General features: G+C 45.2%; 2 protein-coding genes across 2 annotated transcripts in view; one reads left to right on the forward strand and one right to left on the reverse strand.

Annotated features, from left to right (window-relative positions):
• LOC106810098 overlaps window positions 1-1,035 on the reverse strand; it is a 32,241-nt gene extending 31,206 nt beyond the window's left edge. The window contains exon 1 of the mRNA XM_014813371.1: window positions 964-1,035. The gene's annotated coding sequence lies outside the window, so the exon portion shown is untranslated. The remainder of the gene's footprint in view (window positions 1-963) is intronic.
• The window catches only part of LOC106810097, a 20,349-nt gene that overhangs the window by 2,994 nt on the left and 1,372 nt on the right, over window positions 1-15,983 (forward strand). Inside the window, exons 2-3 of the mRNA XM_014813369.1 lie at window positions 5,794-5,908; window positions 7,055-7,346. Of these exons, the coding sequence (XP_014668855.1) occupies window positions 5,794-5,908; window positions 7,055-7,346 (407 nt within the window). The remainder of the gene's footprint in view (window positions 1-5,793; window positions 5,909-7,054; window positions 7,347-15,983) is intronic.

Consider the following 15,983-nt stretch of genomic DNA (forward strand, 5'->3'; position numbering starts at 1 on the left):
GTGTGTGTGTGTGTAGTGTGTGTGTGTGTGTGTGTGTGTGTGTGTGTGTGTGTGTGTGTGTGTGTGTGTGTGTGTGTGTGTGTGTGTGTGTGTGTGTGTGTGTATGTGTGTGTATATATTATATCAAAAGTAAGATAATATAGGATTTTCCTAGGATATTCCTATATTATCTTACTCCTGATTATATCACACACTTCACACACGCAAATTACAAACTAAATGTGATTAATGCCAACCTATAGTTAAGCCATGGGTCAAAGTGCCACACATATATGGAGAAACTCTGCGAAGACTGAGATAACAAATAGGGTAAAATGGTATGCAGTTCAATAGTAAATTGTCATGGAGTTCTTCTTCCCGCTATCTAGTCAATTAGCACCATCTAAGCTACCTAACCCTATCTAGTTATAAAACTATATATAGCACTTCGCTCTGCCACAGTAGCCTTGACAGAGCGAAAGGCTATAGTTCTAAGGCTACATCTAACACCGTTCATCGCTGGTTAACGTCAAAAATTTCTCCTAGTCCAATTGCCTTCCGATAGAACTATAGTGATTGTCATTTTAACTGCGTATGTAAATCTACGGGATAGTATACCGTGTACGTGTGTTGACATTGTTGTATAGTCAGAGGCATTTTAAGTTAGCAATGCGGCTCCGATCTTCGTCGCGTTACCGCACGCATTTATCTTTTTAATTTCATAAAAATAGAGACTACGTCGTGAAGCCTGTACATCGAACCTCAACGTGATGTCAATTCCAATCGAAAGAAGCAAGAATAGTTTGCATATAACGATTTGAAATGAACAGCGGCCGACAATACTTAATAGCTGAGTGCAATGGGGGGGGGGATTGTGATTGAACTCGCTGAAACAAAATTTGTTACTTTGGCAGTATTTCAACGTTCTACGGTGGTCGTATCACTTCTTCGTAATCATAAGAAAATGTTATAGCGGTTTCCTACCTTTGCGAATGCGTGTCTGGCAGTATCCACCAGTGCGGACGCGTTGAAATTACATTTGAACACAAAATTTCGCAGCTGAATTCAATATGGAGGCGAGATCATGAAGACGGAAAACATTGCTTGTACATTTCTAGATGGTAAGCGGGCATCACGTGAGCAAGGAGCTACATATACCTATATATGGTTATGTAGCTCCTTGCACGTGAGGAATCGTTAATTCCCGCTGTTTCCGCTAGGGTACGGGGAACCAAACAAAAACAATGTGTCGTTTATGTATATGTGGGGCTGACGGAGAGGATTTAAACTAGGAATTAATGTAAAGTAATGTGCATTTTGTAGGTTTAATAAATCAACGTTAAATCTGTTTCTAAGACGTTTTTTCAGCGATTCAGATCTTATTAACATTATGTGTGTGCACGCGCGTGCGTGCGTGCGTGCGTGTGTGTGTGTGTGTGCGCGCGCGCGCGCGTGTGTGTGTGTGTGTGTGTGTGTGTGTGTGTGCACGCGTGCACGCGCGTGTGCGTGCATTTGTGCGTGTGCGTGCATTTGTGCGCGCTGTATCTCTGCAACTCTTCCGTGTCGCTATTCAACCTCAATAACAGTTAGATTTTATAGGTCACCAGAGTCGATGCGAACAGTTTTAACTTACATACTAACAGCTATATCTGCTGACGCATCCACGTCTATGGAGGGCAAATGAGAGCACTTACGCAATACCACCGCTGCGATGACATTAAACAATAAAAAAAACACATTAAAATTTAATAAATTAAACAATATTGGGATAGGCGAATTAATAAAAGCAGCGCTCAACTATGTACACGACCCAATGACTCAGCATATGTTTCCGCCGCAGGCAGGTATAAGTGCGTCTGGCGACACCGTCCCCCCCCCCCTATATAACTTTAATTCGACCATGATAACACCACCGATGACACATGCCATGCGCATCCACCATACTAACTGCATTCACCTACTTTGCCTCGAATATCAGGCTGATATCCGCGACTGTAAATTGCTGTGGCTATACCCTACCTGGAATGCTTGCGTTTATCGCTTATAAATTCAGTGTTCACGTACGTAACGTTACGTACGTTCAATACGTACGTTCAATACGTAATTCAATCCCGTATTACGTAAAAAGGGTTCATAGAAAGTAAGGTGAAAGGAACGATTTAATTGATTTTTTGTTTATTACCTATAACACCTGGTCACACTCAGCGTCATAATGGTGATAGTAGCCGCGTTCACACGTAGCAAGAAATCCGGTATTTAGCGTTCACACGAGGCAAAATGCGCGGTCCAAGAAATACGGTATCTAAAGGTAGGGGCACACGAGCGATTTTTACCGCCCGATCGCCGCGAATTTTAAAATCGCTCGAAAAATTTGCCCGTGTGCCCGTGCACGTCGACGCCGATTTTAATCGCCCGTACGAATCGCCCGTATCCAAAATGTTAGATATTTTCGGGCGATTATTTACTGGCAAATTCGCTCGTGTAGCGTGTGCGTGCATTTGTGCGCGCTGTATCTCTGCAAATCTTCCGTGTCGCTATTCAACCTCAATAACAGTTAGGTTTTATAGGTCACCAGAGTCGATGCGAACAGTTTTAACTTACATACTAACAGCTATATCTGCTGACGCATCCACGTCTATGGAGGGCAAATGAGAGCACTTACGCAATACCACCGCTGCGATGACATTAAACAATAAAAAAAACACATTAAAATTTAATAAATTAAACAATATTGGGATAGGCGAATTAATAAAAGCAGCGCTCAACTATGTACACGACCCAATGACTCAGCATATGTTTCCGCCGCAGGCAGGTATAAGTGCGTCTGGCGACACCGTCCCCCCCCCCCTATATAACTTTAATTCGACCATGATAACACCACCGATGACACATGCCATGCGCATCCACCATACTAACTGCATTCACCTACTTTGCCTCGAATATCAGGCTGATATCCGCGACTGTAAATTGCTGTGGCTATACCCTACCTGGAATGCTTGCGTTTATCGCTTATAAATTCAGTGTTCACGTACGTAACGTTACGTACGTTCAATACGTACGTTCAATACGTAATTCAATCCCGTATTACGTAAAAAGGGTTCATAGAAAGTAAGGTGAAAGGAACGATTTAATTGATTTTTTGTTTATTACCTATAACACCTGGTCACACTCAGCGTCATAATGGTGATAGTAGCCGCGTTCACACGTAGCAAGAAATCCGGTATTTAGCGTTCACACGAGGCAAAATGCGCGGTCCAAAAAATACGGTATCTAAAGGTAGGGGCACACGAGCGATTTTTACCGCCCGATCGCCGCGAATTTTAAAATCGCTCGAAAAATTTGCCCGTGTGCCCGTGCACGTCGACGCCGATTTTAATCGCCCGTACGAATCGCCCGTATCCAAAATGTTAGATATTTTCGGGCGATTATTTACTGGCAAATTCGCTCGTGTGCCCGTGTCCGGCGTATTTTGTCGCCCGATCGATTTTTCTAAACCAATCGGACGTGTTGTTGATATCATGTGATGCATCATGTGATCATGTGATTCCGTCGAGTGGCGTACGCGTACGCTCTCAAAATCGCTACGTGTGCCCCTTCGTGATCGGGCGATTAAATTCGCTGGCGATTTTAATCGCCGCGATCGGCGATAAAATACGCTCGTGTGCCCCTAGCATAAACAGATACGGTATTTGATGTAAATACGCGGCTTCCCAGACCCCGAATAATTTGCCGTGCTTGAGAAATACCGGATCTCTTGGACCGCGCATTTCCTCGTGTGAACGCTAAATACTGGATTTCTGAAGCCGCTGATTTTATAGACTGGTCCACGCTCGACAGTTCCAGTGTAACGCGAGTAGAACTGTTGAGCGCAGACCAGTCTACGTATTTTATCGGCAGTTGGTGCACATTGCATTGTTTATTTCGCATTGTTTGCTTGATTGTTTAAAGCAGCTCGCAGCTCGCAAATACCGTATTTCTGGAGCCGCGAATCAGCGTGTGAACGCTCGGCCGCGTATTTGTCTCAGATTCGGTATTTCGCAAATACCGTATTTCTGGAGCCACAAATCAGCGTTTGAACGCTCGGCCGCGTATTTGTCTCAGATTCGGTATTTCGCAAATACCGTATTTCATAAATACGAGGTCTCGTGTGAACGACCTTGATTAAGACCATTTTATGCAGAAAAACGTTAAAGGAACGATTTAATTGATTTTGGTGTCTCTGCAACTTGCCGTGATATGATGCGGCTAACAATTTTTAACTGAGCTATGATCGAGTGACCTTTACGGACAAGGTTGGCGTTCGTTTAGATTGCAGGGGCGTTTGTAGACGACAGTTCTAGTGTACATAGTATATACACCGGACTGTCATAATAATTATATAGACATGACCATATTATGACTCTCCTGACACTCATCACACTGCTATATACTATCCAACGCTATGTGAATGTATATAATGTCACATTAAACGTGAAGATATGTTTGGGGGTGATGCACGGGTATAGTTCCATATGTGACAGCAATTATAGATTAAACAAACCTCTATAGACGCACACATCAATATCACTGGCCTACATTAAGGTTTACCTATAACACCTGGTCGCACTCAGCGTCATATAATGGTGATAATGATTATGACCGTTTTATGCAGAAGCCGATGCCCGCGCGTGTTTCGACCAGCATGGGAATGAAGCCATTTGCGTGGCTGCATATAGCCAGCACGTTCACAGAACCACACGTAATATTCGATTGGAAAAAGAACCTGGGCGCCGTTGTCAGAAACATCGTAAAGTTAATGCTAATGTTAATGCTAAGATAACACTTACGACTAATGTTAATGTACGAGAGGAGCGTTGACAGAAACACACGCAATATTCAATTGAAAAAAAAACCTGTTAATGAAACGAAAATATTCTTCTCAAAGAATCTGTGAACTCATTATGACTCGTCATTGTAACACCACGCGGTTACGGACACTCGCCCACAATACATTACCATAGTTAAAAGTTACTTTACAAGGAGTGTCATAATACAAAGGACATTATTGTGACACTCCTCATCATAGCATAGAATCATAGCAATATTGTGTGGACGCAGCATGACGCAGCATGCAGGAAGATTACATGCAGGACCATGCTGTCACGGACACTCCCAGTAGCGGATATGCTCCACTAATACGTTAAAGAAACAAAAATATTGTCTCTCTAGACAAAAGCTTTTATTAACTCCTGTTACGATTATTATACTTTAACCACTATAGACTAATATTATAACAATACATTTATACTATACTACTATCATAACACACTAGCATCACATTATAATACAATCATACAAGGAGTGACATAAAATAGAGGACTTTATTGTGACACTTCTGATCGCACTATACAATCATAGCGCACGAAATATTCTGTGGACGCATCATGCAGCTGCAAGGCGATTACAGGATCATGACGTCACGGTCACGCCCAGCATTGTAATTTCATCCCTAATACTTTAAAGAAACAAAAATATTGACTCTCTAGACAAAAAGTTTGTATGAACCCGTGTTACCTTTTATTATACAATACTACTATTATACTAATACTATAATATCATAACACCGCGTAAGATTGTTCACAATATATTGCTATATAGCCAACCCCGATATACAAGGCTAAACAAAGGAACCGACTGAAAGTTTCCCATATAGCCAGGTATATATCTGTTATAATATAGAGGCGTCCATGACTGTGATTTTTGCGATGCCAATGCTGCACGTACAGATTTTTCCTGTTCGCAGAAACGCGTGACGCTTACCAAACTCTGCTTCAGGCATGCCAACTACAAGACCATCAGCGCCATCTATGCAGCACTCGTCATCGTCGTCGGCTTCGCTCTATCGTTGTCATCAGGCATCACGGGCAACGTGAACTCGTACGTGCTGGAGGTACGTAACGACGAACGACAGCTCAGTAACCTGAGCTTATATTCACATTAGCGCAGACTTGCGACTTTCGGTTGCTCGTCGCTGCAACCTGCAACCGCATGCGATCGGTCGCACGCTTCACCGTGTGTGCGCATGCAATTAAGCGATTTCGAAGCGATTTCGGAGCGATTGGGAGCAACGAGTTGCTGAAAATCAAATCAGTTTGATTTCTTGCAACACGTTGCAAGCGACGAGAATCGCTACAAGTTGCAGTTGCACGTTCCCGCTGACCTAGCGATTTCACAGCAATTTCGACTGCGATTCTAGAATCGCAGCCGAGTTGCATTAAAAAGTCGCAAGTCAGCGCTATAGGCTACAGACAGGCAACATTTCGTGATTCAGTCGAAGATTGACGGGGATGGGACGCGGGTCCCAGTCTACGTGCGTGGTGTCACGGGACGCGGGAGTACATGGACCGCGTACGATGGCGGACTACATGACGATTTGTTTATTCTCATTAACGATTGTTTATTTTTTTTACGCTTAGTTTGATTTTTCTCCACAATCTGGGAGACAGCTGCTCTCCTTGCCCGCTCCTCAGGTTTCACAGCCATGTGTACGCAAGTGTGCAAATGCCCCGGGCACGCACACTACACCCACACTGTTATCGCACGTATGGGCGGTCACGTTATCACTTAAAAACGCCGCTGTTGTTGCTGCTACTAATGTTGTTGCTGCTGCTAGCGCGGCTGCTGTTGATGTTACTGTTATTGTTGTTGCTGCTGCTGTTGTTGTTGCTGCTGCTGTTGTTGCTGCTGCTGTTGTTGTTGCTGCTGCTGTTGTTGTTGCTGCTGCTGCTGTAGTTGCTGTTGTTGTTGTTGTTGTTGTTGTTGTTATTGTTGTTGTTATTGTTGTTGGTTTTGCTGCTGTTGTTGTCATTGTTTCTGTTGTTGTTATTATTGTTGTTATTGTTGCTGCTGCTGCTGCTGCTAGTGTTGTTTATGCTCCTACTGGCATTGATAGCACGCTTGGTTAATTGTGCGTTATCCCTTGTAAACACTACCGAGGAGCCACGGTGTAGACGTTACCACTGGCTCCTGTAGATTGACTGCATCAGGCTCTCGATCGATCTACACTGTAACATATGCGTGGCGTGTACTGTTGCAGGCCTTCCATCTGTACCTGTACCTCGGAACGATCACCTTCCTTATCTACATCTACACGTTCCTACTGCGAGACAAGAGCCCGGATGCAGCGCCCTCTATTTCCCCCGACGACGGAGACGTCCGCAGCGCCGAGGCGACCCAGCTAAGCGTACTCGGCGCTAGAAATGGCGTGTCCGAGAACGGGAGCTCAGAGAACGGAGAGACGCAGCAGGCAAGCGATGGGGGGGTCAGTAGAAGACGAACGACGGAGGCAAGGCATGCCGGAAGCCTGTATCTGCGTGTCGGAGGCCTGGGTAGGCAAATTAATTACTGTAAATTATTAATATGTTAACTATGTTACTACGTTTTTTTTACGTTTTATTTATTTGTTAGTAACATTATATTATTATAATGATATATATCATTATATTATATTAACATATTATATTATATTATTAACATTATATAATAATGTTAACATATTAATTAACGTGCTCCCCGTCGAGCTTCAATCTAAATGAACCACAAAGGAGCGTGGATTGAATAGAGGATGAGGATCGTGGGGTAATCCAGTAGTTGTGAGTGTACATTATTGCGTGCATGTAGACATTAGTGTAATAGAAACTATACGTGCTATGACTCCATGATAGGTGCGGATGCATGGCGCGCTGGTGTGGTGGTGCGCTTCTAACAAACGCTCTTCTATACACACACACACACGCGCGCGCGCGCACACACACACGCACACACACACACACACACACACACACACACACACACACGCACAGCGCGACACACCGACACACGTCGCGACGACGAACTAAAACGATAACTTATGCGCATGCCCATTCATGTTTCCTAATCATTCGGGCCCATCCGCTCCATCATACCATCCGCTAATACACCCAGGCCCGATATTTTAGCGGACATGCGCCAATCGTAGTGCGGCTATACGTGTTTCAGCAATAATCGACGCTTAGGATCTTGGCTTGTTGTGGTGGTAGCAGAATAGGGCGCTCGTTCGGTGATCAGGCTCTGGGTACGCGCGAGATGCGTGCAGTCGGTTGTATCGCAGCACTTGAGCTCGCTCGCTGCTGCTGGGCTGCTGTTGCTGCTGCTGCACAGATTCTCGTCTAAGTCCATCTGCGATCGCCCGCGACTCTCTCTCACCATACCTCTGACCCTTAATGGTGTTACGTTTTCACGCTAACCAGCTACTCATGCGCCTCACATCACCGTTTTTTCCTCGCGATTTGATCCCCGCATTCGTTCCCATTGTTCACAACCAGCGTCCCCGCGCGAAGCGAAGCCCGTCGGAGTGAACCATTACGTAGGCTCTCTCTCTCAGTTCGCAGGCGCTTCTCGTCCCTCTGCATCGCTCTCTCATCTCATCGGCGCGCTCTCTCCCTCTGCTCTCCTCTCATCCTCTCTCATCTCTCTCGCTCTCTCGTTCTCTGCTCTTCGCTTCGCTCTCACCTCTCGGCCTCTCGCTCTCTGCTCGTCGGCCAGCTCGGCGCGCCTCTCTCTCCCATCTCTCTCTCTCGCGCGCAGCGCTCTCTCTGCTCGCTCTGCTTACCAGTCTCTCTCTCTGCGGTTTGAATAGCGGCTTAATGAAAAACCTGAATAACAGCTTTTCAGCGACGTGATTGCGGTCTCGAATGTCGCGATGATGGGAAGGCGTAATAGAGCTGGTATAGCGGTAATATAGGTATAGAGGCTGTAGTAGGCGTATAGAGCTGTAATAGCGTATATAGGCGTTATAGAGTGCCGAATTGACTTCACCATGGATTAGCTCGCAGATCCAGTACAAAAAATCAGCGAAGATAGCCGCACGACCCCCCCCCCAACGTCAGACACCTGCCATTCGCGCTGACACAACGACACACAAGCACCACCTCACACGCACGGACCACACCAACCCCGCAGCACACACACACACACACTCGAGCACAAGGACACCACGAAGAGCGGGTCGATCGAAGCAGGGTAGGACAGAAGAACAAGGCGGCGTAGGTAAACGTGAGACGAACACTACAGGCCAGGTGAAGCGGCGAAGCATGGACGGCGGTCACGCGACACACCCACACAACACAGCAACACCACACGACATACACATTACACCACGATGAGCACACACACACACAGCACACACAACACACACAACCACACACACACACATATAGTAATATATTATATACAATATATATGACGTTAGCAACAACCAAGAATACACCTACACTGAAATTAATTCAGTTAATGTTCATACACAGGCGGATGGACGTGTTGGATTATATGCCACGCACATGCAGGCACGTTTTCAATTTAAAATGTTATACAGGAAATATGCAATAGCACTGGCTCTCATGAGCTGCATCTCTCATGAGCACCTCTCCAGGTTCATGCTCTCTCTCATCCACACGCTCGTAAGTAATCATTAGACATATCATAAAATCGTTTAGTTTGAAGTGCGCCGAATGACGAGTGGAGATTAAAAAAACAAAATATGCAGGGTAAACAATATATCATACACAATCTATTGTTCTATACCGTGAAGAGACGCGTGCAGAGTAATACGCAGGTGAATCAGCGTGTACTTATTATCGAGTGCCTTAAGCGCAGAAAGACGCCGTTTCTTAACTGAAGTTTATACATAGATACATACTTTATTTTCATATTAGAAAGCCGACGGCAGTGGCAGCATAGCATGTTAATGGAATAATGACGCCGAGGACTTTCGTTTTCTAAATATACCTACTAATAAATATATTTGAGAAGATAATTCAAAAATGATTTTGCTGAAGCCGTAGGTTTTGACAGCAGATCTGTGTTTGACTAGTACTGTTTGTAATGGTTGTTTGCTAAATTAGGACTGTCACTCGAAACGTTTATTTAGGGTGGTTTTCTCGAAACTGTTGATTCAGTAAATATTTGGGTACACTTTCGACATTAAAATATTTATATGCTGGTGCAGTATGATGTAAAATAACAGCTACTGTTATACTTAACTAAAGTACTTAATTTGGCATTTTTCAATAAGCAACAGTGCTTATTTGCTCTTGGAGAGTAAAGTCCATATGTTTCTCTTTTTAAAGTAAAAAAAACATCTAATAAAATAAGAATAAATAATAATAAAATAATTAATAATAATCAAGATAATAATGACAAGTAGAACACTAAATGAAAAGATACCCTACACTAGAAGACTACCTACTTTAGCAACGTATCAGGACCCCGTGTGCGATATAATCAGGTGTTTGTTTGATAGAAGGAGATGAGACTATGCAAGATGACATTGCAACGTATGTAGTTCACAGTCTACGCATAGTGCTGGCCATCACGGCGACGCTAGGTAGATCGCACGGGGTATGAAAATCCGAGCGTATCGTCTCCCGGGCGTTGCTCATGCACATCAATTTTATCAAAACACGTATTCCAACGTGCCACAGGACGCTAAGGGACGCTAATGATATCTTACAGTAGCCGTCAATAAGGGATGAGGCGTTATCTCGCACATAGACAAATCCATATATATTAAGAGAGTACGACTTTGAGTCAAAATCTATATTAGGTGATAGTTATCTCATGTTTCTCGCCTGGTTACCATTTCGCAGATCGGCTGTTATTAACCGAGGACAGTAAGTGCCTATGACTACGTCACAGGCGCCCTGCCTACGTACACGACACGGTCCACCAGGAGGCAAGGAGCGACGCCAATATATGTATAACAGGAAGCATAGCAGTAGATACCCATATAACACGATGGATATGTTAATATATGAATTAGTCATAGCGGACGCACGCAGCACGCAGGACAATCGTACACACAGAGCAAAGAGATGCGGGGATGTGTAGAACGCGACACGGGAGACCAGGGCCGTCAGGACACGAGAAGAAACAAGGAGACAGAGACCGAGACAGCGAAAAGAGGAAAACACGAGGAGCGGCAAGACAAAGCAGAGGCGAAACTGCCGTACGAGAACCGAAGGGCAGAGCTCAGAGCATGAGGGCGAAGGACGCAGAAAAGTAAGCCGGACAACGGACAGAGGAGGACATAGCACCACAGAAAAGCATGGGAGACCGACTGGAGGGAAAAGCCAAGGGGTAAGAGAACACATAGCAAGCGGAGGAACGATGGATGCGGGCAGTACGCAGTGAAGCAGGGAGGAAAATCGACAAAGGGACGGCGAGTGAACGGAGGACGGAAAGGAAGAGACAAAAAGCAGGAAAAGAGAGGGACGAGTGAGGCACCGCGAGGAGGGAGACGAAAAGGCACACACACCGCCACCAAGAGGACACAAGGGCAAAAGCAGAAAATCACGAGGAGAAAGGACATGGATAGGAGGAAGAAGCGCGCAGAGCAAGAGCGAGGAAAGCACGGCGCGGGCAAGGCGGAAGCAAAAATAGTGCAACCGAACCAGGGACACGAGAGAACGCGGGAGCAGAAGGTCAAAGTAACACCTTGTAGGGGGGAGAGGTGAGAAAAGAGAGAGAGAGCGGTGATAACCAGAGAAAAAAAACGAGGCGCTGCATAAACGCACAAACCACGGTCGGGAAGAAACAGCGAGAAAGCGCAGGCGACGAGCTGGCAGTGCGGACGGAAGCAAGAACACAAGCAGCGAAGAGGCCCGAAGCGCATCGCAGCAGAGGAGGCTGAAGGGAACAAGAGGAAGTGAACCGGAACAGGAACAGCACAGGGGAAGCGAAGATTAAACGCAGAGTAAAGGGGGGCGAGGAAAGTGAGATAGGAGGAGAGTCAGAGCGCGGGCGACCGACAACGAGAGTGGGATGGAACGCAGGCGCAATGACGTACACGTATTAAACGCGCAAACAATCGCATCGTGAAACAAAGAAGCAAGCGTTGCAGTTATATGAAAGTTATCGCCTAAGTTATGAAGATGGATTCAGCATCGAGTGATCCGAGTATTATCACCACCGAAAAAAGACAATCTTGCTGTCCAACACTCAATAAGAGAGGAAAGAGCAAAAGAGGCGGCAGTGCCTCATCTTCCACGCGGGGGGAAGCAGAGTTTAGAATCGAGAGAGAAAAAAAGAACCCAGCGTTCCGTACACTGAGTATGTACTATTATAGTAATAATACGGTCTTGGCAATTTAGATTTAAGATGTCGTATGCGATCGTAAGCGCTATAACTAGTTTTACGAGCTAATAGTAGTGATCGTAATAATTATGTTAATTATAATAATGTTAATCATGTAATGGAATTGCTAATCAATGTAAATGATGTAAATATGTAATGGATGTAAGTGTACAATATGTAATAGGGTGAAATAATGGATGTAATATGTAAATATGTAATTGATTTTATTATGTAATTAGTAAGTATACGTAATACAAACGCCTATATAGTAAGCTACACGAGGCCTGACGCAGTAAACGTCTACAGGCGAGAGTAACGCCCGGCCATGGTGATTGTTGCGATTTCTCATCGCTAGTATGGGTGCAATACCGACACCAGAGTATATCCGCGAAGAAGACGAGGTGCGCGATTCGACTGATGCGCACACGGTTAGCCGGAGAACAAACATAGTGCGTCTGGAATAAAATAGCCCCGGTCGTGGCAAAAGAAACAGGGGTCGAGCGAGAGAGCTTAGCGGAGAGCTGGCAACTGAAATGAGGAAGAACGCTGGCGCGAGAGGTGCTAGAAGTAAGAGTTCAGGAGAGATACCACACTTATCAAGGTGACATCGGCGGCGTAAAATGCTGCGCCGCACACGACTATATAGGATACACAGCTGGCAAGTGCGGTATAAGTGGTCGGCAAATAAAGGAGTCGGGCGGGTATAAGTAATAGTAATAGGCAAAAAATGGTAACTGCATTAATGGTAATACTTCAATATTGAAGTAGCTAAATAAATAATACTTACACTGAGAGTAATAAGAGTCGAATAGTAAATGGTAATTTAAGTAGTAATGAGATAATGGTAATGGTAAATACTTAATAGTCATAGGAGTACATCAGTATCGCCAGGTAATACATAATAGTAAATAGTAATAGGAGAGTAAAATAGTAATAGGCAAATGGTAAATGGCAATGGTAATGGTAAATACAGTTATCGCCCTCGAACTCCGGAAACGAGGAAAGGCGAGCGCGCAAAGTATATCTTGATCTATACGGCATAGAGCTATGATTGTACGCACAACAAAAATTAGACCTGGAGGAAGGAAAATTTTTTGTGGGTGCCGGAATAACTGAAATTGTCGTAGTAGGATAGACTGATCATGATTCGACGGTATAACTAAGATATTGATCCGGATAAATTGATTAGTCGATATAACTGATTGTTCACATAACTGGATGTGTCCGGATGAACATAGATTCAGTTAAGTAAGATAACTAGATTGTTCGTATCAACTGATGTTCTCGACATAACTGATTGTTATGAGTAATAACAAGATATGTTACACACAGATAAACATGAATTGGTCGTGATAACTGATTGAATTACAAAGGACTACACATGATTGTCGGCATAACTGATTGTTCAAATAACACTGATTGTTCGTAATAACTGATTTGTTCAGGAGAATAACATGAATTGTATAACAGTATATAACTGATTGCTACTCGCATCAACGATTGTTCTGACATAAAGCTAGAGATTGTTCGTAATACTGATTGTCTAGGGCACATAAGCTAGAACTATGTTGAGGATCAGGACTGATTGTTCCACAATAAACTAATTGTTCGCAATAACATAATGATGTTGACGCATAACTAATGTTTCACATAACTAATTGTTGTTGAGAATAGCAATGTAGTTGATGTCGTAGTCATGTGTTGACTGAAATTGTAGAAATAGTGATAGTAATATAGCAATAAAGTAATATTAATAGAACAATAATAGTGAGATAGCAAATACTAGACGAGGATTTTAAGACCTAAACACAAAACTCATCTGGAAGTTGCGGCGGCAGGTTCGTGCCTATAAATAATGACAACGCGAATTGAATCACCAACTCCCAATTAATGTAAAAGCGGTGTAAATGGGGAAAGCGAGAACTTTTTAGATGATTATATCGACGATTTAGACGCTCATTGTAAAGGATATTGAACATTACAGGCTTGTATCGTCTTAAAAATCTAAAGGGCAAGCGCGCCCCCCTCCTGCCCCAGAGTTCGAGCACGAGCTACAGAGAAGGGAAGAGCGATTAGTTTTCTCTGGCTGAAACAAGGTGCGTGCCGGCATATACTGGAATTATAATCAGAAACTGACAGTGACGTCATGCGCTCTAATAATGATGCCGTCCATTTGCGTAATGGGGGCTTAATATCATATCACATCGTCAAGTGATGTCAATACGCCTTTCTAGTGACGCTCATGCCGCCTATTCTACGACGTCATCCACTTTTCTAAATAACGTCGTCATTTTCCGCAGAGTTGCCACGTGGAAGACGTGTCATGTTGTGGCGTCAGTGCGCACCCAGGGGGGGCGGCACGCACGTGAGATGGCGATCGTCAAGGTGTGCGGTTACGGCCGAGAAGTTTCTCTTCCGCGTGTCTGAATGCGAGTACAGCCTTGTCGCCGCTGGCCATCATGCTTCTTCATGTGGCAGAACATGGCCGGTCAAGGGACCCGCGATCCTGACAGCAAGTGCGGCGAACGCTGACCGCTGGCGGAGGCGGCTCGCTGCGCAACGGATTCCGCATCGACTTGGTGACAGCAACGGCGCCATACTGGGTACTCGTTCTTCGGCATACTCGTCTATGTCGCATCTGCGGTGAACGGAGCGCTGATCACTGTTCTTTTCATATCAACAAGAAGATTCCAAGCGTCAACAAACTTGTTATATCGCGAGTCGTTTGCTCATCTGAGGTACTTGACAGATGGCCACGCAATCGGGCGTCACAGCTGTCGCCATCTACAGGTAAAGAATCGTGACACGTCGAATATGATCATTTTTGGGGGGTATACAAGATTTACATTTATATTTAGAGATGATATGGCTAAGAGGAGACAGTAGAGGGCGAGAGAGCCCAGACAGAGGTAGCGCACACAGGAGAGAGAGAAAGAAAAGAGCGTAAGAAGAGAGAGAAGAGGAGAAGAGAAGAAGAGAAGAGAGCGAGAGAGAAAGAGAGAGAGAGAGAGAGAGAGAGAGAGAGAGAAGGAAGAGAGAGAGAGAAGCGGAGAGAGAGAGAGCGAGAAGGGGAGACAAGGAGCAGACAGAGATTCGCGCCCCAACGTGAACTAGACGGCCCGTGTTGTGTTTGAGTTATACTGCTCAGACACCGCTGACCAGCGACGCACGCACCACAGGCGAGAGCTGAGCAAGGGTCGGATTCGCAAACAGGCAACGCAGACGCACGCAGCACGACACTTAGCAAGAAGCGTGCGCGCACGACAGGCATCGCGTCCGACCACACAGGCACACGCGTCACCTGCACACAGCGGCGCGGCCCACACACAGCGCACACACACACACTACACGCGACGCACACACACGCACGCTCACACAGACGCCACGCACACACGCTGCAACGCGGCGCCGCGTCCACACACCACACACAACACACTATCTTCCCCCCACACGCGTCCACAGCCATACAGACAGATGATGGGAGAGAGAGAGAGGAGAAAGAGAGAGAGAAGAAAGAGAGAGAGAGGAGAGAGAGAGAGAGAGAAAGTGCGAAAGTAAGAGGTTGCGTGGTTAAGACATAGCATGCACTCCTGCTAGACACGCATTGCGAACGTTCTCCCCGCAGGTTGACGATCGCTACCCTCAGAGAACAGCGTCGAGAAGGAACTCAGACAAACGATGCTGCTCTTCATGCACAGTTCGGGGTGTTCCTGCCCGTACGGCGATATGTTCATCATCGCTACGAAGCCTGACGCTGTGCGAACACCGCCGAGACGACGACTGCTACTTGTTTTCAATAATAGCGCGCGTGTGCTGCAGACACTGTGGCTAGCAGACGATGCTTATTCATTGAT

Source organism: Priapulus caudatus, unplaced genomic scaffold, assembly GCF_000485595.1.
Source record: "Priapulus caudatus unplaced genomic scaffold, Priapulus_caudatus-5.0.1 Scaffold410, whole genome shotgun sequence".
In the NCBI taxonomy this organism is placed as follows: domain Eukaryota; kingdom Metazoa; phylum Priapulida; class Priapulimorpha; order Priapulimorphida; family Priapulidae; genus Priapulus; species Priapulus caudatus.